Genomic DNA, 27,123 nt, shown 5'->3' on the forward strand with positions numbered 1-27,123 from the left:
CAAGTTTTGTGTAAAAGTAATTAAAAGCCCATCCCATATAATATATACTGTGTACTGTATATATATATATATATATATATATATATATAGAGAGAGAGAGAGAGAGAAGTAATTAAATAGTAATTAAATACTGTAAATTTTACAGTATATATAAACTTCTCCTTGATTAGTTTTGTTGAACCAAGTTTTGATGTTGAAAGATTGGGCTCCTTATCTTCTGCATATATTAGCATGTAGAATTTTCCAGATGGTACTGAAATATCTTTCTACCTGAATATCAATTCCATGAACATTACAATCTATACATCTTAGTTATGACATGTTGAGGCACAGCAGGTAGTATGGAGAAAAAAAATGTCAGTGCAAATGTCTTTCTTTTGTTGTCTGAGCATCTGAAGTTTAGGTAACACTGCGTCTCGAGTGTTACCTAAACTGATGTGGCTGTCTTACATAAACTGCAGTCCTGTTCCCTTTCCTGCCAGCAGAGTGCAGTGAGGCACAAAGCAGCTCTCCACTTGTTTGATGTTCCATCTCATCTCAGTTACAACACTGTATGTAGAAACTGAATTTCAGGTGTTGAATGAACTGTTTGGTATTTAGAGGGATGACCATGTAAATAATCCAATAGAAGCAATGCGAGCAGATCTGCATCTACATATCAGGTAGATAGGTATCAGTTAGACAGGTACATCCCTTAGAGTTGACAAACACTATAAATATATTTCTCCAGACTTAGAATCTTTCAAACAGATGATATCCAGCTCAATTCCAATATGTTATGCGTTAATTTATGTCATTCCATGTCAATTACAATACAACACTCATACAACTGATGGATGTCTGTTTTGTGTGGAAAATTAAAGGAACAACATGTTCTTATGCTGTGGTTTTGAGAAATTTCCAGTGAAGAGAAGAGTAGAAATGTTTAAAAAGTGAACCTTTTCACATAAATTAAATACAGATAAATAAAATAATTCTAAATCAAATTAGATAAGGTAAGGATTAATGTGTTAGAGCATTTTATGCGCTTTTCATTCTTAATTTTTTTGACAGTTTTGACTGTGTTCATGTATATGGCATACATTTTGGTAGGATTGTGTAGTTTGGTTTGATCTGTGAATTTCCAGCTCAGTTCCTACAATAAGTCTAAAATACACTGTGGAAACAAAATTGCTACATTCATACTGTTCAGAGCAAAAAAAGCTCCATTGAAACCCATTCAAACTGCAATTATTGATCCCACAGACAAAGCAAAGCATAAAAACACATATTGTGTTATTTCTGGGTGTCATTCTGGGCTTTTGCCTTGGAATTTATCTTTTTTACCATTTTAGGCATATGAAGAAAATACATGCTATTTCCACTAAGTGCAATGTTACAATCAATGTTGCTGCTAATTATTAACATATCCCAGGCTATGACAGTAAAAAAAAATCTACTTTGCATGCAATATATTGAAAGTAATTTATTCTTTGTGGGGGTTTTTTTCATCTAAAAACATAGTGACATCATGACAAAACCCTGACATTTAAAGGGTTAAAATTCAGAAAATTATTGAATATTTAAAATGTATGATTATATTTGATATTATGAATTTATAGAGTAGTTGAGTAGTTATCTAAAGCTCGATTCTGAAAAGCCCATTTTGTGTGCAGCATGATTCGAGTTTGTGCAATATTAAAGCGGGTCCTGTGGGTTAATAAAATACCAGCCTTGTGTGGTCTAAAATAAATCTACTTATTACTATGCCCTCTGAGAAAGTAAAGAATTGCAAACTCCCATTGCCTGGCCCTTTCAACTACTGAATGAAGTGTGTGAGTTCTTGGCTCCAACAAAAAGCCTTCCTGTCAGGGAGGCCCTGAGGCCTGAGTTGAAAGCAACAAATAATGTCAGTCAGACTGAGATACTGGCCTTGATCATGGCATTATGGGTAACTTGCACATTTGTGAAGGTTCCATGAATTCTGAAAGGTCCATACAGGTTTTGGAGCAACAGATGCTGCCATCAAGGTAACGACTTTTTTAGGGACGTCCCTGCTTTTTCCAGCAGTGAAGCACATTCTGCACATTTTCCAACAGTGTGGCTTTGTAGCAAAAGAGTGCATCTACTAGACTGCTTTCCTATAGTCCTGACCTGTCTCCCATTGAACATATGGAGCTTAATGAAGCACAAAATACAACAGCGGAGAGGCTGCAACTTTCAAGCAAGAATGGGATAGAATAGAATTTCACTTTTGTTAAAATAAATCTCATAATCTATGTGTCATTCCTTGTCATTAAGTAATATTTATACAACTGATGGATGTCTATTTTGTGTGGAAAATTAAAGGAAGATTAGGGTAAAGACATGTTATTATGCTGTGGTTTTTAGAAATCTTAGTTCTAGTGAAGAATAGAAAAGAAATGTTAAACAGGTGGACCTTTTTACAAAAATGTAAATTGCAAACAATTTCAATTGAATTCGAAAAAGTGAGCCTAAAAATAAATTTAATGAAATACAGGCCTGGCGTGGCTTATAATTAATCTACTTATTTCGAGGCATTCTGAAAAAGTAAAGAATTACTAACTCCCGTTGTCCAGCCCTTCCAAATACTGAATGGAGTGTGTGAGTTGTTTGCTCCAACCCAACAAAAACCCTTCTGTCAGGGAGGCCCCTGAGGCATGAGCTGAAAGCAACAAATAATGTTAATCAGACTGGAATAGTTGCCCCGATCCTGCAGTCTGCGCAGGACTTCTCTGAAATATGCCTTTTTCTTCTTCTGGTTTCTGTGCCAACATTACAAAGTCCATATTTTTCAAGAATGTTATTTTGTATCTGTTATAGAAATTTGTTTTTTGGATTAATGAGCTATGTTCAGGTCAACAGAGGAGCAGCTGGAGCCAAGGATTCACTACACTCTGACTCATGTTTGCTCAGACAGGATGCAGTGAAGCACTGCTGCTGCAGCATCTAAGGTTTCTCTCCTTCTCTCTTCTTGTGTTTCTGTGTTACATAAAGGCAAACAGTCACTTCTGCAGATTTCTGAAAATCAGTAACTCGAAAAAACAGTGATCAGTTATTGATGAGTCACATATTCTAACTAGAAAATGCACTCAGGGAGAAGCAGATCTCGGCCGGGACACCACCCAAGCTGATGGTGCCTGCTCTGACAACTTCAGCAGACTAACCACAGCACCTTTCACAAGAGTCCCAGAAAAATATACACCTCGTCTATTTTTGACGAGAGATCAAGATCAAATCTCCCTGCTAACAAACACTACAAGTGAAATATAGCTCTAATGTAATTATGAGGATGAATTAGGGCTGCCCCCAATACCATTTTCTGGGCTCCAGAGCTTCGCCATTAATCAATTACAAATAATCCGAGCTTTGGTTGCTGTGAGGACGAGTGACAGACACCCACTGTGCCGACACCAGAAATTCACCTTAAGGTGGGTGAGGGAGAGACCATACACCTCACAGATGAGGGAGGATGAGGGAGATTAACGGAGGTGAGAGAGAGATGGGATCCCGACCCTTGACTATGGAGACACGTGCACCACAGAGCCTCACAGAGCCTCAGTGTTAGGTGAGAGTGGGCCCAGTGAGCTTGTCAGTGGTCATGATACTTAATAGTTTGTAAAAATAAAAAAAAAAACTCCAATGGGGTAAGGGTCAGGGTTAAGGGCTTAGGGTTGGGGTTTAAAAAGGTTATCCAAATGCCTAAATTGAAAACCAAATACCTACTCAATTAACAAATACCAGAACAGCCAAATATTTGGGTCCTGTCATAGTATGAATGTGTTTTTAAGAACTAAAACACAGCTACCAATCTTTGATCCATAGCCTTCAGAATTGAACTTTGTTCAAAGATCTTTTGGGCATTTTTCATATTTTTATTGACAGTGGGAGACAGATGTCAAAGTGGGAGAGAGAGGGGAAGACCTGCAGCAAAGGGTCCTAGGCTGGACTCAAACCCGTGTCACTGCAGCAAAGACTCCAGTGATATGCACTCAGTGAGCTATCAGGTCGCCCCATAACTGGACTGTTAACAGTATTAACATAGAAAATAACAGCAGTAAACACCAGTAAGAAAGAAAAAGATTGAACTAGTTGGCCTGCTTAGTTACGTATGGTAGAAAGACAAATATCTAGAAAAGAGTGCTGGAGGTACAGTACAAATTGAGCAGGCAAACACTTCTTTCTGAAATGCTGCCAGTGTGGTATGACAGCGTGCAGAGAATGGGACACAACTGGGTCACAGCCATAGTAGCTGGATCAGCTGTGCCCGGTGGAATGTCCCTCCCAGTCGACCAATTGTCCCTCCTTATTCACCTTATCCCGTGTCCAGCTTTAGTGGATTATAACAAATTGGGTATGGAATTATATCTCCATATGCACTGGACTCATTCACAAACAGTGCGTACATACAAATCTGTTCTTAAACCTTGTGCACAAACGTTTGACCTGTCTGCATTAGAAAATGTAAACACGCAACTTTTAGCTAAATGCACAGCCTACTAAAACGGCATCCACTACAAAGAATCATACACAATTTTTAAAACCATTAATTTACAAATGCTTTCACTTATTTCATCCTCGGCCTTGCATCTCATGCACAATGTCATTGTCTAATAAAACATTCCCACACAACGCAATGACACAGTTATATCAGAAGTAAAATGATCACAACACTAAGATATTTAGAAAAAGGCAACAGTGCAGCAGTGAAGTCCTGTGTCTGTCTTCTGCAGTTTATGTCATTTCCACTGGGTGGAAGGCTGACAAAAGGGCATGTCTGTGACAACCAATCACATATGTTAAATGAATGCAACACACCAAGCAATGAGGTCAGCTACTCCTCCTCACTTAGATAAAAGTCTTTGTCTCTTTTTTGCTCTTCCTTGCTCTGAGATCCTTCCTAAACCACTCCTAAGCTAGGACTCCTTGCTAAAAGTTTTTAGGCTAAGTTAGGAGCTCTCTGCGGATTCTCAGAATGTCTGTGAATATGGCCCCTGATCTCCTCCATGCTTACAGCTGGAGGAATAACAGGATTGTTTCATCTTTCTATGATGTGTTACAGCCACTGTACGACTGTAATGGAGACTGGATGAGGGAATGAGATAAGATCTCATATCTGTGAGGAGCTTGGAGGAGATCCACTCCTCCTCTGTCTGTTCCTGACACTGTCTCACTCACACACTGTTCAAAGACTAACTACCAGAGACATATTTACAGAGATGTGTTAAATGTGTGACAGATACAGATTGGAAGAGGAGACTGCTACATATTGCTGGAGCAGGGTAATGGGAGGAAAGGGCAATGGGCAACCTAACAAGAAATTAGTTAAAAAGTTATAAGAAAAGTAACTAAAACAAGCAACAAGAAAGCAAACTAAACAACAAAAAGAGAATGGCCTCAAAAAGAAAATGACTTCAAGAAAATGATATATATATATACATCCCCAACTAATTTCACATTCTCTCCTCATTTTTTTTTTACCTTTTTTGCAATTTGCAGGGCATTTTGTGCCAAGTTGCCCATTGCCTTTCCTCATGTATTCAAAAGAAAAATCAAACCAATGTTCTCAGGTTTCGGAGGATTAAGTGTTTATGAAAAGGCAGTTGAATGCAGAAGAAGAAAAATAATGATGATCCAGGTGTTAAAGGGTTATATTCATTTTCCAGAATTATCAATTCACAGTATGCATCACAGAATGTCTTGATACTGCAATGTAACATGATACATACAGTGATAAAGACTTTCATCCAAACTGCTCCCTCCTACAGGCCAGACACGTTTTGACCTCTTGTTACTCACCAATGGGGATTGAGGAGATCTGAGTGTAGATATCCAGCATGCGGTTGCCGTCCACGTCCACCAGGTAGTTCCCCCTGCTCTCTTCATAGTTACAGAAGAAGTTGATAGCACCGACATTCTGGGAAAAGACATAATCTGCATTAAGAACAGCATGTAGTAGAACTGGATCCTCCTGTGTCAGTCTGGCAGAAGGCATGCACACACACGCACCTGCCAAGCCACATACCGAAGAATCAAATTTGAGTGACTTATACCAACAAACAGATTAAAGTTCATTATCATTTGGTGCTGTGTAACAGATCATCATTGTTTCCTTAGCTTCAGTCAAAGAGTGGAAACAAGTGGAAACTGCTGGTCTGTCTTAGTAAGACTATACCTTGCAACAGCTCCAAAGCTGTCTGGTATGTTCATGAGTTCACACATGTGAATGCAGATAATATAAAAACAAGACATGGTGTCTTTAGGAGCAGACATGACTCTGAATTATTTCTTAATAAACTACTGCTGCGTGCAGTTACATTTATTCGATAATTAATTAGAATTATTACCATGTTGTTTTATGCCTCTGTGCACCAGTCAAGTTGCACTTAGTTTACATCCATGTCAGTGAAAACATGGATGCTTCACACACATCAGAAGATCTCTACAATCAGCACAGTTTACAGATTAGTGTCACCAGTTCAGTATCTGACCAAATGTCTGCCCTTTTTTACTTATGATGATGGGTAATGGCCAGAAAAGTATTTTTACAGAACATTATGATGTCAGAATTAGCCTTTCATTTCTTGGATATAACATGTTTGAACTTCCTCATTTTAATCTTTAAACTATGAATTTTGAGTGCCTGAATTTTTGAGTTATGGCCAAAAACATGTTTTGAGAGGTCATCATGACCTTGATCTTTGACCTTTGCCCACCAGATTCTAATCGGTACATTCTTGAGTCCAAGTGGACGTTTGTGCCAAATTTGAGGAAACTACCTTAAGGCCATCTTCAGATATTGCGTTCATAATAATGAGATGGATACAACATCACAGTGACCTTCACCTTTGACCTATCACCACCAAAGTCAGTTCATCCATAAATCCAAGTGGGTATTTGTGCGAAATTTGAAGAAAATCTCTCACTGCATTCTTGAGACATCGCATGCATGAGAATGGGCAGATGGACGCTGGCACAGAGGCATGAAAGTAATAACAGGGAATGTTGATGGGTGTTGTATTTAGTGCACTTCTCAAAATCAAGCTGTAAAAAATTTTACACATTAATATAATTTTCTACTTTCATCGAGTTTGTTTTTTAACCAGCATCAGTCTTAATCATAAATACCAAATATTCATTAACTTTCAGAATTTTAACCCTTTAGATGCCAGGTTTTTGTCATTATGCCACTATGTTTTTAGATGGAAAAAAAATATTTTCAGTAAACTACATGCTAATGTAGCTCACAGCCTGGGATACATCAATGATTCACAGTAACACTGACTGTGATATTGCACCCTGTTAAAATAGCAAATATTTTCTCCATATGCAAAATATGCTAAATGTTCAATAAATGCACAAATGTTCTCAAAGCAAAGGAGTAATTGTATAAAATAATTATTAAATTGTCATGATCACACACACACGCACACCCACACACACACACACACACACACACCCACACACACACACACACACACACACACACACACACACACTCACTCTCCACTCACCTGGATGTCTCCCAGTTGTTTAGTCAGCTCCTGTTAGGAAAATCAAAGTTAGTTATACTCCTGAGGCAGAGATGGAGAGCATTGATTTGTGTGCATGCATGCATGTGTGTGTGCGCGTGTGTGTCTGTGTGTATTACTTGTGATCGTGGTCCAGGAACTGTAGTTTTCATGGACGGTCCATCATAATCATACTCCAGCTGAGTTTTTGGTGCCGCCTTGCTGACATATCGACACCCTGGAGGAGAAAACAACAATAAATAATCTACATACACACAAACACACACTGAAGGAGACAGAAAGCGTGTTTACATGCTCACAACTATTCCTGTTAGGACTGGATTTTTTGAATGTGAATCTGATAATCTGTTTTTAGTCTTTATTTGTGTTCTGATCATTGGTCTTGAGGAGCTGGAGTACTCTGGATCAAACCAAGACACTGACACATTAACACCTAATCCAGATCCGTGCTATCTGCAAAGGTACATCATTTAGTAGTTGATACACTTTTTAAAAATATTTTACATTTAACTAGTATGACTTTTTTTAATGGATTTTTTTTTTGCAGATATCGGATATGCCGATATATTAAAACTCATTTGACTGATAAGGCATGTTAAATTGGACTAAATCTAATTTCTTGAAATCAGATTAACACACCCAGCTAATTTCACTGGAAGCTATTCGACCATGTAAACACGTTCACTTTAACTGGATTGGGTGATCTGTGCATGCTCCTAGTTGCTGTGCTGGCCTCAAGTGTTTATGGATAGGGACTGTTCATTAATCAAAAAAAAAAAATCAAAAATGATATTTATGATTACCATAATTACATATACTAATTATGTTACAGAATTTTGTTTTTTTAAGCACCATCTCACTGCTCTCATGTTTTGTTTGCCTGGATTCTTTTTCCTTTTTTTTGTTTTGTTCTGGTAGTTTTCTTGTACTTTTTACAATTTTCTTGCTAATTTTTTGGTTATTTATTCTTTCACTTTTCATTGCTTTCCTCGATGTATGTGAAAGAAAAATGTTTGTAATATGGCCTTGATATCACTGTTTTTTCTCTCCGTATGTACTTTTTTAAAATGTATTTTCGATGTTATTATACAACTGTTGATTGTCAATTGTTTTACATCCCTGAGTGGTTCAGGTGGTTAACCACACCTGCAGCAAACAGTGTGCATTATGCATAAATATAGGTGTTGTTTCATCCTTTCAAACATTTGACCTGACGAAGATCCAAGCAGGATTAAAATGTCTTAAAAGAATTTGTGTGTCAGGGAGTAAGTGTGCAGGTCTCCTCATGCACACCCTTAACGACGTGATGTGCGTGTAACTACCCGCTTTCAACTTTGAAAGAAATCAAGCCAATTTGCTTAGGTTTCAAAGGGTTAATGTGATGGCAGTTTAACATGTTGGTCTCATGTCTGAAAAAGCATCAAAGTCGTTTGTGTAAAAGTAACAGCGGCAGTCTTCTGAGGTTGGCTTGAGAGACTTCTGGATCAGTCTCAACACAGCGCAGTCTGAGCAGAATGAGGTCAGATTAACATAAAGGCTGCAACAGCACAAAGACACGCACAGAGAAATGTAACATTACATAACATATTATTATTAGTCCTTATCTTCCTACATAAGATAAGACCTCTAAAACTGATGCAGTCTGCTGGCATCGTCACCTTCCCTTCATGCTCTGCTCTGGCTCCTCCTGAGGATGCCCATCCCAAACAGTTTTGGTTCTAAAAAGGTTATGAGACTGTTACAATGCAACCAATGCAGTGCTTTAGTAATGTTTTGATTGACAAGTTTTCTTTTAGTTCCCAAAATATTCTTCTTAAAGTTAGGGTAACATTCTTTCTAAATTTTAAAAATGTTTTTTTGTTTGTCTGGTTTTTTTTTTGGATAACATATCACATTACATTACATTGTTACAAAAAAAGGTTGTGTGATCTCAGTCCTCAATAGCATGTTCTGAATTTTGCTTCAAAAATGTTCTTTCTTTGTTGTCATGTAACATTCCCATTGTGGGAAAAAGAACATTTTATGATGTGACACCTCTCAACATCACCAAAACATCCTCAGAATGTTGCAATTACAACGTTACGTCTTAGTCCGCACTTCACTTTATAGGGACATTATTTAAAATGATAAACAACCTTAAATAGTTATTTAAATGTTTCTTTAAAAGATAATTGTAACATGGAAGTAACACTAGCCAATGTTGTGGGAAGGTTCCCTGAACACAAGGATGTTTATCATTTCAAATAATGGTTCTTTAAGGACTGTCTGCAGACTATGTGAACTGCAGATTATTTGCACAATGTTGAGGTTTAAATTTCCCAGTAACTTTGTAACTTTCCTTTGAACTTCAAGTAATTTCAAATTATTTTCTAAATAATTTACAGTAAACTATAAATCATTTTAACCCTCCGGTTTCTTCACCATTACATCCCTGTCTTCTGATTTCAATGCCTCTGCACCAGCGGTTGTCATGGTTGGAGGCATTCTGTTTCTGGGTTGTCCATCTGTCCCATTCTCATGAACGCAATATACCAAGAACGCCTTGAAGGAATTCCTTCACATTTAGTACAAATGTCCACTTGGACTCAAGGATAAACTGATCAGATTTTGTTGGTCACAGGTCAACGGTCACTGTGAACTTGTCTGTCTCATTCTTGTAAACATGTTATGCCAAGAGCCCCTTGAGGGATTTTTTTCTAATTTGACACAAACATCCACTTGGACTCAACAATGAACTGATCAGAATTTGGTAGGCAAAGGTCAAGGTCACTATGACCTTGTTTCCATCTAATGCTTGCGAATGCAATATCCCAGAAGGCTTTGAGGGAGTTTCCTTAATTTTGTCAAAACGTCCAATTGGACTTAAAAATCAAGGTCACTGTGACCTCACAAAACGTGTTTTCAGCCATAACTCAGGAATTCGTAACCTAATAACAAATTTAACACAAATGTCTAATAGGATATAATGATGACATGTTAACATTACCCCGACCACAGATATTGCCGGCACAGAGGCATAATAAAATTAAGAATAGAGCGCGCTGATATGTCAGTTGTCATGCACCTGCCTGTCAACAGTGGCCTGGCCATACCAGAAATGCATTTCTCTGTGCCTTTCAGCAAGGGATTCTGCTCCTCTGCTGTCTACTGATCATGTGCATATCAGCATGTGTGGGTGTGTGTCTGCTTGTCTCTCTCTTGCTCTGTTTAGAAGCAACAACAATCGGCAAACGTGTGGAATATGTCAGCATGGTAAGTGTATTCTATAGTTTATAAGAATCCAATCATTCATATCATGTCTAACATATTCTTTTTATAATTTGTTACAGATTATCCGTTTTTTCTATCAGATTTGGTCGCTGCATACTGTGAGCTTGCTGTGGAGCTCAGAGCCATGGCGTATCCAGCGTAAACAGTCCAGTTGCATAATGCCGGAAATTGGTGCAGTTCTCTGCACCTATACATGTGGTTTGAACCCCGCGTGAGACTCTTGATAAAATATGAGCCCTGAGCTGCTTTATTCTGTGAATGATTCCATCCCCCCATCATGCTGTTAGACGTCTGAGAAATGTTCGGTGACATGAATATAAGAGTATATTCCTCTTGTTACCAGTGTTGACTAACTGGTTACAGGAACTCAGATCTACACACAGCTCAGCCTGTTGATGATTGTCAGGAGACAGGACCTTTGAGACATCACTCCTTGCTCGGCCTCTGAGAAGTGTGTACATGTATTGATAATCACATTGTGCTTGAGGTCAGTCAAACATTTACACAGATTGCTCCTGTAACCTCACTAAAATATGGTTTCATCATGTTTCCCCCTGAGAACATCATAACTTTTATGATTGTATATGTCATGATGATATTCACGCAATCAAAAATGACAAATACTCAAGTTCACTTTGAAATAAAGTCTGAAATCAGATGCATAAAGTGCTGGGCGACATAGAGTGAATCAACATTACATTGATACCACAATATGAGACAAGATATCGTCTTAGATACTCGTTATATTGTTTCATCTTCTCCTGGTTTTAAAGGCTGCATTAAACTTGACTGTTGAAGCAGGTTTTTTTTATTTGCCTTAACCCACGTACTCATCATATCCACATTAATAATGATTATCTATGAAAAAAAAAATTAATTATATATTTTGGAAAAGCACCAAAAGTCAACCCTACAATATCATCACAACATTGATATTTAAGTATCTGGTCAAAATGCTGTTTTTTTTTTAATTATTATTCTGTCCATACCGACCAGTTCTAGTTAAAAGACGCACCTCAGTCAGTGAGTGTACATGCAAAGTTAAGTAGTTATGAGGTTACAGCTGGACTACATTTAATTAGACTACTTTCCATGTCCCACTATACAAGCACTTGGGGAAAATCCATTTATTGATGGGAGTATGTCCGACTCCTTAACGATAGTTGGAGATATTTTCAGCTAGTTGCTGTTAGGCCTTCCTCTGGTTGACCTGTTACATCACAAACCAAACAAGTTAGCAAGCAGCAAACAGGCTGCATGTCGAACAGTGAAAACATGGATAACCTTCTGGCGCTGTACATTTCGTACATACTCTGCACTTTACGTGGTCCCCTCATCTTGTTTTGCTTTTGTCCCTTCTTTTATTATTCCCACCTTTCTTCTACAAATTTTACTGTTTGACTTCCAGGTCAAAGCTCAGTGTGTCTCATTTGTCCAGTACTTGTAAAACAATTCAGCATTAGTTTGGAGTCACTGGGTCACATGGAACATGGAAGCTATTGAAAAAATTGCAATTACTGCGTCAAGTAAACAGGAAGTTAACGATAGTACCTACACTGTAGAAACTATATAAAAATCTGCTTAAGAAAAATTTAAATTAAAAATGGATGTTGCAACAATTTGCACTATATTTATTTATTTAAATCAACATATTCCTATTTTAATTAAAATGAACACAAATTTAAATATTTTTAAATATTATTTATGTATTAAGACAGAACAATTATCTGTATTTTCTTGTTTTAAATTAGCTCTATTTTATCATTAGGTTTTAGAAATTACATCGCATACTAAACAAGCAGCAAATGAGTTTCATGTCGAACGGTGAAAACTTAGATAACTTTTCGACGCTGTACATTTTGTATGAACTCTGCGCTTTATGTGGCACCTTCATCTTGTTTTGTTTCCTTTATTCTTCTTCTTATTTGTTTTCCCCAGCCTCTTCTACAAATTTATGCTGTTTGACTTACGGGTCAAAGCCCGGCATTGTGACTATGGAGCATGAGCAGAACGTCTGGGCCAGTTCAGGTCAGATTGAGGCGTCGACCCCCAACCGCAGTCTCTAGGTGTGCAAGTCCGACTTTGAAATTCGCCTTAGTCTGATTTCAGTGGAACTGACATGTTTCCATGTATTTTAAAAGTCCAGTTTGAGTCGGACTAACCCAATAAATAGGCTTTTTTTCTCCAGTGTGGTGCAGATGGAGTTGGATTATGAGTTCCATTAAAGTTAAAGGCACCATTTTTTGCATTTTTTAAAAATGATTTGGTATCATTTACTGATGGTCTGCTGTCTCACACTGTGACGTTATTTGACTACTGTTACCACCAAGACTTAAAGACACATTCAGCAACTTTAAAAGGATCTTCACAGCTGCATAAACAATTGTAGTAGAAGTCATGAAATGGATTAACGAGAATTTAGTTAAGGAATTGGATGCACACTGTTCTACCAAAACCTCTTTTTTAATCTACAAGAGGTCATCTGTTACAAATTTAAAACATGTCATTAGCTGTAAAACTGGCACTCACTGGGTAGATTTAAAAGGATTAGATTGAAATGGAGTGTTGGATTTACCTGAAGCACTGAGCCACAAGTTCTTCTGCAGAGAGACAGCAACCTGACGGCTGATCAAGGAGAACGCCATGACAGAGCTACCCACAGACTGGATCTATCCGACAGAGAGGCAGCTATTGCCCTCACGGTTTAAATACACCAAGTCACCTACAGAGAAAGGGAGGGAGAGAGAGAGAGAGAGAGAGAGAGAGACAAAGGAGAGAGAGAGAGAGAGACAGAGAGACAGAGAGACAAAAAGAGGAAAGAGAGGCAGGGAGGGCGTAGGGGTTAATGGCAGTTATGTAAGAAGTGCAGAAGTCCAATTAAATAATATTCTGTCACTCAAACTTGCAAAATACAATTAATACAATAATAATACAATTATTGCATTTACTTAAATGTATTTAACCCGTTGAAATCTGAGTAAATTGGCTTGATATCTTCCAGAAACACCAGAAAAAGGCACTGAGCAACAGAAGAAGAAATTATTTAAAAAATCAGCAAGAAAGCAGTGAAAAGTTCTAGAAGTAATTTTTAATTTAAAAAATGTAATTTAATAAATTAAAATTAATAAATTGATAAAAATAAAACTAAAAAACAAATTAAAAATATATATATAAAAAAAGGAAATGGCATGGAAAAAGTGCCCAACAATTACAATAATTTTTAAACATATTTTTAAATATGTATTCATGATAATTAGCCATTTATTTTTCCCTTGCTTTTTCATTTTGCCCAAGACATTTTTCCCTTGCTTTTTATAAGTAATTATGACTACATCTACTAATTTCTTGCAATTTGTGAGATGTTTCTTACGAATTTGCTTATTGCCTTTTATCCCATGTTTTTGAAATAAATACATTTGCTCAGGGTTTCAAGGTTTAAATATTTGGGAAAGGTGTCTAACAGCATCACTAGAAAAGCAGTGCCACCCTAGGTTTCAAAGGGTTAATGCCACTGTAATCACAACTTTATATCATCACTGTGAAGAGTGAAAAATGAAAGAACAAGGACTGGAAATGTACACTCTCCTATTATGACATTCTGTGGTAAAACATTTGGTTTTAAAGAAGGAGAATGTTGTCTTCAGAGAAATCTTCCATGTACCATATCAGGCTCTTTGACAGGCTCGAGTGAGATGCTGCAGCTGATGGTACAGCGAGTCAGCAGTGGCTGCTCATTTGCCATCATTTTAAAAACAGTGGCAACATTATTTCTTGATAAATAAGAAAAAGTAGGAGAAAATGGGCAAAGTGAGGCAAAGGAAGGCTGTCTGCCCTGTCTTCTCTCTCATCTCCCTGGCTCTTATGTAACACTGGCAGCAGGAACAGGAAAATTCCGGCTATCTGCTTTCACACAGCAGAAAAGGAAACCCTGACCCCTCTTTCTCTCCCTCCCTCCCACACACACACACACACACACACACACACACACACATCCCCTTGCACACACACATGAACTCACGCATGCACACACGCACGCACGCAAACAAACACACGCATGCACGCACATAGGCACAGAGCCGGTTCCTTGGCAACACCTCATGAACTGGATGAAACTGGTTTGGAGTGTGGGAGTTACACAAGACTGCATCTTCATATGCCCGGGAGGGGTGGGGTGCGTATAATGAAGTGATGGAGGACGGCTGAAGGGACACAGCAAGTCTGAACTGGGATAAGCTGGAATCTGAACACAAAGGGGGGTGAAGCGTTGATGCCTGATGGAATAGTAGAGCTGGGAGTGTGAAATCGAGGTGGATTTGTGATGCTGTGGTAAAGGTTTCAGTGGTTCTGACCACAGACGCCTCGTTGTAGGAGGCAAGGCATACTGAAGAATAGGATTTAAATCATTGATTATCAAAGTGCCATAGATATTTACTTCCATTCATCATTAAGCTGCGCTGCACAGTGATGGTGGGAAGGTTTTTTCCTGTCTATATGTTGAGACTTCGAGCTGTTGGAAAATAACTATTCATTCATGTCTCGACAACACCAGAGAGGTGTCTGCTGATGCAGTCATTAAAGAGGACCTGCTGTGCTCATTTCTGGTTTGTCTTTAAAGGGATAGTTTGACATTTTTGAAGTGGGGCTGTATGAGTCCACAGTCAGGACATTTACATGATGCTGAATGTAAACATGTAAGTTTGACTGAAATCATATTAAGCTGAATTTCTCAAAGGTGGACTAACACACCTTTATGAAAACAGGTGCAAGATGACTTTCGTTGCAGAAAAAGAAAAGATGTTGTTGCTTTATCATTAACAGTCTATACTGAACTTGTTTCAGAAAGCAGGTTTCACAAACTCTGAATCTGACCCTGAACCCTGAGGGGACTAATGCTGAGATGGATGAGCTGGAACAGTCAGTTCAGTCAACTCAGAATACGTTCACTCTGAGTCAAAGTCGTGCAAGGTGAATGATAAAAAGCCACCATCAATGCAGCTTTGATATGAGTTACCATAGTAACAAGTAAATAAAAAATAGACCCTCCATTTTTATCCAGTGGACATAGAAGCATGAATGTATGTATGTATGTATGTGCCGAACGTGCACATTAGTCTAAAAAAAAGAAAAAAGAAAAGAGCCTGAGTCAAAACCCAAGACTGTGTCTAAGCTAGCACAACAAAGTTTTTTTTTCAGTGTTGTGCATTAATCTATTATTTACCAGATTAAGCTTTCCTAGTGGACAATAAAGTGGCCAAATCTGACTGCATAGTCTACATTAGCCTTTACTGCATTTTAAATACATTTGTACAATTGTAAGCTGGTGGGAACAAAATGCAGGGCAGCAACTGAAGGTGAAAAAAATATCTATGGTTCTTATGGTTACTTATGGTTCCCCACCAAGAACAGGTCCTTTTGAAATTTGCCCGAGTCAATGATATGACATATAATTTATTTGAGGTATATTTAAGGGACAGACATTGGTCTGAGAGTCTTAATCTATTATTTAGTGACATAACAACAGCAGTATTTTGAAAATTATTTCTAACACTGTAATAACATATAAAAGATTAGATGATTGCCGATTTGTGTTCAAGCTGACTAGATGAGATGTCAGAAGGCCACAACAATGTTTTCTGTTCCTCTTTATTTTATTTATTAATTGTGCTTCAAAAGAGACTTAAACCTGAGGAAAATAAAAAGGAGTGTGGTCACCTCAGGGTGAAACTTCACCCATTGCCTTAGTGCTACAATGACAACCAATTAGATCTGGACCCAAATATTCAGCTATTCCAGTATTCATTAATTTGGTAGGTACTCAAAGGACAAATGCCATTTCAGTGTGATGTTGCTGCTGTGCCTGTCACACACACAGTGACAGGAATGATCATTTTACCCAGTGGTTATTAACAGCTTTATTGACTGAGTCGAGCACTTTATGTCAGTGTGAGCAGCACTGCAACATAAACATGCAAGCCCTGCTGCAGCTCACTCCAAGTGGAGCCATTTCCTGCAGCACAGGAGAATTTCAATATCTTTCATAATGAGGACACTTATCATTTCAGACGCACAACAAAATTTACCAGACTAATTTAGAACACTGGCCTATCAGGGCTGCTGATAACCTCTAATCAGTTACAGCAACATTGAACTTTGGAAGAAGTCTGGGTTCTACCACTATCGAGCCATGATACATGCCCAACTAAAGGTGAAAATCATCATCAGTTGGTCCTGTGGGCAGATTAAGGTCTGTTGTGGGTATTTTTTTCTCTCTTTTCAATCACTCCTTTTGTCAGAGAACAGGTCTCTACATCTCTCTTTTGGCACAAATACCATTATTAACAAAGTGTTAAAATAATGAGTTCTGTTGCATATGTTTGATTGATATTTACAATTATTATAAGGTTCTATTTTCCTTATTTATCTCAAACATTTAGGTAGTGGAACCTTTTGTATTGATCAAAACAAGACAGAACTGTTTGAGTTCCTGTCTGAGGCCTGACGAGGTTTCTTTGGAGCTAAATGATCAAAGTCAAAGTCAAAAGAACTTTATTTTTCTGTTGGGAACTTCAGGTGTGATTAAAAGCATTGGTAAGCATACAAACAAGATGTAACATGACAATGCCAACACACAGGACATTATACAGAACAGAACAGGACAGCAAAAATATGCAGCACGGTCAGTCCAATAATCCGTCAATCCAAGGTAGGGGTCAAGATTTAAGCATTGATGAGTCTAATAGAAGAAGGCACAAAGCTCTGTGAAGCCCACTTGGTCTTAAATGGGAGTGCCCTGCACCTGTGGCCCGGTGGTAGGGGGTAGTAGTGGCTATTCAGAGTGTGAGTGGGGTCTGAGGCTATTTGAAGACCTTTCAGTTTAGTCAGTCTGTTATAGATGCTGGTGACTGGTTCAAGGTCCACCCAACCACAATCTATATAGACATGTTTTGTAAAAAAAACTATTTCTGTGCATTTTCAGCATTAACTCTCTAACCGGCTGATGCATGCTGAATGTTCATTAAAACACAGCACACACATTGACAACTTTTGGGGCAGTCAATTTTCCCTCTTTTGTATATTGGGGCAGACGTGATCCCCGGTCCCCCATGGAGGTTAAGCACATGGTCAAGGGCTCTAAATAGTCAAGTCAATTTTATTCATAGAGCCCATTATCACAAAACATGGTTTGCCTCAGAGGGCTTTACAGTGTACAACATCCCTCTGCCCTTAGACCCTCACATCACCCAAGGAACAACTCCCAAAAAAGAACCCCTGTGACGGGGGAAAAAAAGGAAGAAACCTCAGGATAGGCGGCAGAGGATGATGAGGGATCCCTCTTCCAGGACGGACAGACGTGCAACAGATGTCGTAAATAACAAATGAAATACAATTGTGGCAAAAAGGAAAGAGAAAGAGAGAGGGAAAACTTGCGAAATTTATTGATAATGTCAACCTGTGTTGGGAACAGGTAGAGCTCTTCAATTGAAGAGAGCCAGCCCCAGGATGACAACACTGACACTGCTCCACCTGCCTTCCCTGTAAATTTTCCTTCATCGCCACCCCCACCTCCACCCCAGCCCTGGACCTCATCATCCCCCCAAACCCTGTCTCAGACCCCATCAACACCCCCACCCCAGCCCCAGATCCCCCCACCAGTATCCTCACTCTCCTCTGATTCCCTGACATCCTTTCCCTCCCCTGTCTCACCTCTCAGGTTCACAAGCCAGATGGAGGAGGATGGTAAAGTCTGGGATTAAAAGACCCCCAGACTTTTTTAATAGGAAGGTTCAAGGCATCAGACTTGCAATAACTCTTCAGTGCCAAAGAATAATGTGCCATCACTGCAGATTTCCCAAGGTAACTCACTAAGTAAGGAACAATTTAAGGCCATCAGTGACAAATCACTGGCAGAAATTATCTCCAGTCTCAGTTCCTCCACCTGCTGCCTTGGTGTTTTACCCACTAGCTTCCATAAAACTGTTCTGATCAGTCTGGTAAAACAACTCACTCATATAGTTAATCTGTCTCTCCAATCTGGCACTTTTCCAAATGCTTTGAAAACTGCAGTCATCAAGCCTCTCCTAAAGAAGAGCACCCTGGATGCCCCTGTACTGAACAACTATCGGCCGATTTCAAACTTACCATTTTTTAGTAAAGTTACTTAAAAGGTTGTCCACCAGCAACTTCACAGCTTTTTAAAACAAAGCAATTGCTATGATAACTTTCAGTCAGGTTTTCAGTCCATTCACAGCACTGAGACTGCACTCATAAAGGTAATAAATGACATCCGCCTTAACACAGAGTCCCGCAAAGTCTCAATTTTAGTGTTCTAAGTGTTGCCTTTGACACACTGGACCACACAATTTTATTAAAAAACTGGGTCTGACTCTCTGGTACTGTCCTTAAATGGTTCAAGTCATATCTTCATGACAGGAAGTACTTTGTCTCAATTGGAAACTGTAAGTCAGAGAAGATGACTATGACATGTGTGGTCCCACAGGGATCCATTTTGGGACCCCTCTTGTTTAATCTCTATATGCTTCCATTAGGCCAGATTATGCAAAAATAACAAAGTAGTTTACCACAATTATGCAGATGACACACAGATATACATATCACTTTCACCAGGAGATTATGAACCTGTGGAACGTCTGTGTCACTGTACTGAGCAAATCAGTGATTGGATGCATCAAAATTTTCTCCAATTCAATAGACATAAGACCGACATCATTGTCTTTGGACTACGGAAAGAAAGGCAGAGCGTCCGCTCTCACCTTGAATCCCTCTCTCTCATAACTCAGAGTCAAGCGAGAAACCTCGGGGTTATCCTGGACTCTGATTTCAATTTCTACAGTCGCATCAAATCAGTAACTTCATCTGCCTACTATCATTTAAAAAACACTGCCAGAGTCAGAGGAATGATGTCACAGTAAGACCTTGAAAGGCTCACCCACGCCTTTATTTTCAGTCGGTTAGATTACTGCAACGGTCTGTTTGTAGCCCTTTCAAAACAAGCTGTTGGGCAACTTGAGTTTATTCAGAATGCTGCTGCGAGAGTCCTGACAAAAACTAGGAAATTTGACCACATTACTCCAGTCCTAAAATCCTTACACTGGTTAACTGTCACTCAGTGAATTGATATTAAAACCTCACTGCTTGTCTACAAATCAATCGGTGGCTCAGTGCCAAAATATATCTCTGACATGCTTGTGACACATGACACACTACTGAGTGTCCCAAGAGTCAGAACTAAACATGGTGAAGCAGCATTATGTTATTATGTAGCACAAACCTGAAATAACCTCCCAGATGAGGTTCGTCAAGCCTAGACTCTGATCACTTTTAAGGCAAAACTAAAAACATTCCTTTTTCATACTGCCTGCTGACTACCAACTTATTATTAAACTTAATTTTGAATCATTTTAAATTATCTTTTTATCTTTGCACCTCTTGTCTGCACTTTTTTCAAGTAATTTAGTAATTGATATCAACTTGTTTCTTATCTCTTTCTCTTTTATTGTAAATCTATATCTTTTATTATGTTTTTATATTTTATTACTCTGTAAAGCACTTTGAATTGCCCTGTGTATAAGATTTGCTATACAAATCAAGCTGCCTTGCCTTGCCTTGCCTTGCCTTGCAGATAAATATAGCCTTTGTTTTTACTAATTAATTTTTATGTCATGTTTAGGAACCGATAACAGAACCGTTTTTTTTTTCTTGGGTACCTGGTACTTGGCATTAAGTATTTGGTTCTAATTTGTAACCGAGTTTTGGTTCCCAACCTTGATAGCCGCAAGCTGTAAGGCCAATGAAAGGGCATGTGAGTACATTAAAAACACAGTGCAGTTTGTAAATGTACGCAGCTATCTTCCAGAGAGTGAATCAGCTCTAAAAAGATTATAGATGTGATATTAAAATCTATAGAATCTGATCCTGCTTGCAAACAAGTTTTTTTCTCTTGAAAGTATTCCTGAGACACCACTGTTTTTGACTGGAGAGTTTTCAACAAAGGATAAACTTGAGCACAAGACCACTTTTCTATAATATCAAGGCAAATTTACCTCGACAGGCCCTGATCAACTCATCAATATTGCTCTGACTCCATGAGCAGGCTGATCGGATCTTACTCCATGCCCTTCACATCCTGCACTTCACAGCCATCACAATATACTGATTAGTAATGTTGATTGAGATGTTGTTGTGCTGGCTGTTTCTGTGGTGATTAGTCTTAAATAAAGGTACTGAAGAGGTAGAGGGACTGTCTTGCATTCACAACAATGAAAATATGTCAGATAACCTTGCAGCACATCAGATTTAAAAGGGGATTCGATCTAAAAATGCCGCGTGCTAGTCCATACCTTTACTGGGTGTGACACAGCGCTCACTTTTGTTGGTCACCACAAAAAAACGAGAAACACTGCCATGTGGTTGCATGCCCACATGCACTGGTCAAGTTCTGTGTGTGGATGCTTCACAGACAGAAGATCTCTATAATCAGCACAGTTTCAAAATTAAAGTCCCAAAATCAGTATCTGACCAAGATGTGACGTTTGGCCAGAAATGTGTTTTTGCAGAATATGATGATATCGCAGTTGACCTTTGAACTACTGGATATAAAATGTCAGAACTTCATCATTATATCTTATTAGGCATTTGTGTAAAATTTAAATTCTTCTTGAGTTATGGCCAAAAACATGTTTTACTGCATCACAATGACCTTGATCTTTGACCCTTGACAACCAGCAGTTTACAACAGAAACTAAAAAGACCAAAAATGAATACCTCGTTATACCACAGGCAATGCCAATAGGGCCAATAAACTATCTAATGCATACTGCAGCTTCTGGCTATACGGAAACAGCACCTGCATATTTCTTTTTGTCAATCTTGTGGGACTAAACAACAGTTCCTCGGGGAGGGGGTCCGGGGCTTGGCTAAAAGATTGTTCATTGGTATTTGTCAGGTTAATTTCTTGCAAAGACATAAAACCCTGATTTGTTTTATGTTAACACAAATGATGCACCTATGTTTTGCAGTTACCATCTGACATTTGTTCCACTGCCTTATTAAGTAAGTAGTATGTATGAGGTATGAGGTAGTATAAGGTTATTAAGTACTACCCAGTCTCTGACATGCCTGTTGAGAAGCCTGCATTTCTTCACCACAGTCATGATACACAGACAACTCAGTGAACCCAGAAGACCTGGTCAGTCCTGTTCCAGACAGAGTGCCCCCCCTTCACAACACAAACAAAGCTGTATGTTCACTTGTGGTGAACATAACACTGGTGCTACAGAGGGTTAAAGTACTGTGACTCCAGTATGAAATGTGCATTACCATCTAAAAAAAAAAAAAAAAAGTGGTTTCAATACTTTTTCATCAAGCCAGTTTGCTCAGGTTTCAAAGTGTTAAACTGCAGTGTGTGTCTGTGTGTCACAGATGTAGCATGTCTGCTGGCCCTGTTTGGCCTCCTGGCCCCCTGAGAAGAGGTCATCCATGTCATTGCAACATGGCTAAGATTGAATTCCATGTTGCATGGCCATGTTGCAATGACTATGAATAATCAATAAATAATTAACTTCATCTCCACCAGTTTAGACTCTGTTCTCTGTAGGTCAGCAGAAGCCCAGGCTAGGATCAAGTCATTCCTCTGAAGGATCTGACTGAGACTCCCTAGTCCTGCAAAAAAATATGGCTCAGAACTCTTACTCACACTCCATCTCACATTTGATCAAAAATATGATATCAGCAAAAAAATAAATAATTTCCTGAAACAACATGGTTTAGAGAAGAGCAACCAAAAGCAGGCCTTTCTTTTGAAATCACCTTCTTATTCCTTCCTGTCACATCAGCTCAGTGAAAGGACACACAGGGGGCTCATGTGTATGGTTGACTATTGTTTGGGTTTTTAAACCAGCACCCAATAGCGCAACATGACAGTCAACGGCAATACAGAATAGATTTCTTATGTAATTTGACATTACATTATTTGTACAGATTCTTTCATCCAAGAACTGATCTCAACCCTACAAGTCACATGACTCAAGTCAAACTCTAATCACAAAACTGAAGACTTCAGACTTGACTTTTTCAAAAAGACTTTCACCTCCACTTGTACTTCAACACCAATGACTAGTGACTTCACCTGGACTTGAACCTTTCAGCTTAAAATATTTGGGCCAAAAGATTTAAAAGTATGTTATTTAAAAGTGTGGCACACATCAATTCACTTGCTTAATTAACTGACATTAAGATTGCTTTATGCCCAGTGAGTCGACATAGTTGTCTGTTCTGATCATTCTGGGTATAATTTTGCTTAAAAACAGTTTCAGGACTTGTGTGTCCCACCTGCTACCTGCCTTTTTTACCAACATTTACCAGTTTTGCCTCAACTCAGTGTGATGGTCTGTGAATTCAAATGTAAACTTCCTGCTTTGTTCAATCCATGTGTTTCTAAATATTTTGCAATTTCTAACTGATTTAAAGTTATTTCAAAAACATAAAACATATACCTGTCTAATCCACTCATTCAGTGTCCTCTAAAATACCCAAACAGTCATTTAAGTACTTTCAATACATGCTATCATGTGGGTTTATGCAAATTTAGTACATTTTGTTATTTGCCAAATATTTGCAAGTTTGAATCCAGCAGTTTCTTAATGCTGGAGACCCAGAACATTTATAACATAAAACTTTGGGGTACTCAACATTTGCAGGTTCACAATAGGGTGCTGGCAAATAGACTAATTAAATAATTCCAGAAAAAAAAACACACACACACACACACACACACACACACACACAAAACCTCTCCTACCAACAGGAAGTCCCCTGCAGCACACAGAATCAAACAGGTGAGCTGCCAGTGATTGACCAGCTTCTAAGAAATCTTTTAGTCCTTTTGAAACGGAGCCTGCTGAAGTCAGAGGAGCTGCATGGCTCCAAAAGACTACAATTCCACCTTTTGGTTTCATATTTTCTTGTCAACTTTTTGCCGTTGCACCTCTCTCTTTAATGTTCATTATGTAAAATGACCACCTGTTTCTCTAGTCCACCCCCGGGGCCTCCTCCTCCACCAGCAGCTCGCTCTCCCTGCACTCTATCCAAGTACAGCCTACAGAATCACCTACTCTATACTGTATCTATAAGCTGCTCCTCATTTGTCAGGGATGAGGGCTGGAGGGCACTGTGCTGCATGCACATAAATGAATTGGCCAGCCTGCATTCATATACTATACCTTTCAATTCCTACTCAGCCTGGGACAACAAAGAAACAGAACAGTGATGCTTGTAATATCTTGTAATTATGAAATCCTGATGTCGTAATTAAGATAAAAAAGATCTCGTAATTTCCATATTCTGATCTCATAATAGATCAGGATCTCATAATTGCAATGAGAATATCAAGTCAGAACCGGGTCCAAAATCATATAAAACTACATTGTAAGATATTGTAGTTATTCAAAGTTAAGGTGGTTTTGCTCTTTACTGCTGTTTGGTCAATAAAACAACAGGGCTTAGACATGACGCTCATAAATTTCACAACCGCTACAACTTCAAGAAAAACTAGGACAAGGTCATTTCCATTCAGCTTCTCAGCTCAGGTGTTCTGTGAGCCTGACCTTTGCCCCCTTCTCAGGCGACATAATTAGGTCACTAAGTGTTCCATCTTACTACATCATAAGTAGGGATATTAATATCATTAATTTTGGCATGTCATCTGTGTTGGCAGATATTGGCTTATGGAAAACTTTATGACAAACTGATATAAATTTTTTTTAATTGATAAAGTGAAGATGTAAAAAACATCAACCTTAAACTGAAGCATTTTTTCTACTTTGCACAATAAATTAATATTACGTATGATGGAAATCATTGTATTTCATGTTTCTATCTGGTGGTGAGCCATCACAATAAAAGTAAGCATAATATCATGTTAATGCAACTGCAGAGGGAACTTGATTATCACTTAAATTAGGGGAATAAAAAAAAAAACTTGAATATCTATATTGGTTATTGCCCAAATGAGTTGTTATATATCAATATATCTGTTACTGGAAAAAAAAATCGTCCCTAATCATAAGTATCATAGGTCAATTTTAGCTAACTAAATGTCTAAACAAAACCAAATGCAAATTGTTTCATTATGCCATGGTAATGACATTTTTGGCTTTGCTAATATTATCTTAACATATAGAAAATGGAACCATAATTAATATTTAGTTAGTTGGCACTTTGGCTGAGAAGCTCAACTTTATGGACAGACGTCCTTTTCAAATATGTAAACCAAGTCATGTAGAAAATAAATCACCAAATTGAACACTGCAAATACATGCTATGGTACTGGCATGGTTTTATGGTACATGCTTACGCCTGTGTAAACAAATATTATGTTGGAATTGTCTGCAAAATGGTAATGTTAAGCTGGTGGTCCCAGAGTGCTGGATACAAGAAGAATTTGCAATAACATGTAGGCTAGCTAATGTCAGACTCTCACCTAACTCTCACCTAACGTTACGTCTCAACATTCACCAATCTCTGCAGCAGCACATGACCACTGCGGGCCCCGGAGCGTACGGTTGTAGCCAATTGGGCGGTCATTAAATCAGAACAACTCAACCTTATAAGGCTAATTAATAGCTGATAGATGCTACTGAATATTACTACTTTGAGGGATTCTTACCTTGAGGCATTTGTGCAATCGAAAACTGTCATCACTTAATTTACTCCACTCTTGCATACCCAGACCCCCTATTTCCCCAAAAATCACCAGACCTACAAAAATCACACAAATGACCTAGTTTGAAATTTTAAAAAAGTGATTTTTGCTGAAAGGTGAAACATTTGCACTCTGCTGTCTGTCACTGCCGTTCCCTCATGACAGCCAAGTTCAAAACTGAGTTAAAATGCTGCTGACATCTCCAGCTTGTCACCATGCCAACAGCACAGGCACAAAAGGAAAAGGAAGGGACAAAAGGTTCCTGTATGCCTTGGTCTATAATGAAGAAAAAGAAAAAAGTCCACTCCACATGAGGATTTTAATCACGGATTTTTCTTCCAATTGACAAATCTATAAGCTCATGATCATTAAAGTTGCTCAGTCTGTGGTGACTTGGTTTGGGAACTGGAGAGTCACATGTTCAAGTTCTCTCGCAGACCAAGGATAGACTGTGGAATGGTGGCTGGAGAGGTGCCAGGTCGCCTCGTGGGCACTGCCGACCAGTCCTTGAGCAAGTTATCAAATCCAACAAGGCTCAGGGTATCATTCTGTGACGCAGTCCTCGCCATGACATCTTTACATACATAATGTATGTGTGGATTTGGGCCTGTGTATGTGTGAATATATTCTAGAACACAGCTAAAAAGTTTAATTTCCCCTTGCAGTATTAATAAAGTACACCTTCTACCTTCTTCAATATCCATCCAAACCAATAAAAGTTCACTGTGAAACAAACACATGAAACACTAACAGTTGGGTGAATAATGATTAAACACTAATTTTTTACAATAAGTTCACTACTGAACAGAGATTTAACAATTCACTCAACTCACGATTCATTAAGATTCACGATACAATTTTTCTCACTATTTTTTTAAATGCAAAATGAGATTACAGAAAAATTATGAATGAAAAATATTCTATTAATTATTTCAAATGAAAATTATACAAAATACTGCATTTTCTCCTCTTTTCTTTATCAAATTACAGAATCCCTTATTATTCCTGAAGTAGGGTATACATGCAAAACACAAACAATGAATGCTTTTCTGGACGTTCACAATGTCCCTTGCTGTTAGAAAAACCCTTTCACTTGGGACAGAGGTGGCGGCTCGTGGATGATAAGTTGGGCTCTCTCTTTGGCTCTTGTACTCATTTGGGCAAGCAGGGTTGCAGCTTGTTTGGTCATGTAGTTGTTGTTAAGGAGTAAAGTGTTTAGGCAGGGCTGACCGCAGCTCCTCACTGTGATGCCAGCTCACATGCTTCATGATGTTAGTTGTACTATTTGTGCAGTTCAACACCCTCTGTAAATATCTGCAGACTGTTCTTGTCTTTTCTGTAATCTTCATGCATTTATTTCTTTCTGCCTTGTGGAAGCTCAAATGCCGCCATGCTTCGATTTGAAACTTGAGGGTGCATCTTCTATTTCAATATTGCCTTTCCTTCCTCTTATTTACATTGGCGAGTTGTTTCTAGTCTCGGATATAATGTTGGACGTTGAACATTTAGTGAAGTAGCATGTTGAGCAAGCAAAGTCAAAAATAGAAAAAAAGATTACACCTTCTGCTGTTCAAAAAAAGTATTGCGGTTAATTTTTCATCT

At 38.4% G+C, this 27,123-nt stretch overlaps 1 protein-coding gene across 2 annotated transcripts in view; it reads right to left on the reverse strand.

The window, feature by feature from the left end:
* abat (4-aminobutyrate aminotransferase) overlaps window positions 1–27,123 on the reverse strand; it is a 58,824-nt gene that overhangs the window by 18,480 nt on the left and 13,221 nt on the right. For both annotated transcript variants that reach the window (XM_042505392.2, XM_088091212.1), the window contains exons 3-6: window positions 13,378–13,524; window positions 7,652–7,749; window positions 7,515–7,544; window positions 5,800–5,917 (exon numbers count right to left, since the gene is read on the reverse strand). In XM_042505392.2, coding sequence (XP_042361326.1) covers window positions 5,800–5,917; window positions 7,515–7,544; window positions 7,652–7,749; window positions 13,378–13,447 — 316 coding nt within the window. In that variant the 5' untranslated portion in view covers window positions 13,448–13,524. The remainder of the gene's footprint in view (window positions 1–5,799; window positions 5,918–7,514; window positions 7,545–7,651; window positions 7,750–13,377; window positions 13,525–27,123) is intronic.

The sequence above is a fragment of the Plectropomus leopardus genome, chromosome 18 (genome assembly GCF_026936395.1).
Source record: "Plectropomus leopardus strain MGB_pleo_1.0 chromosome 18, ASM2693639v1, whole genome shotgun sequence".
Lineage (NCBI taxonomy): Eukaryota > Metazoa > Chordata > Actinopteri > Perciformes > Serranidae > Plectropomus > Plectropomus leopardus.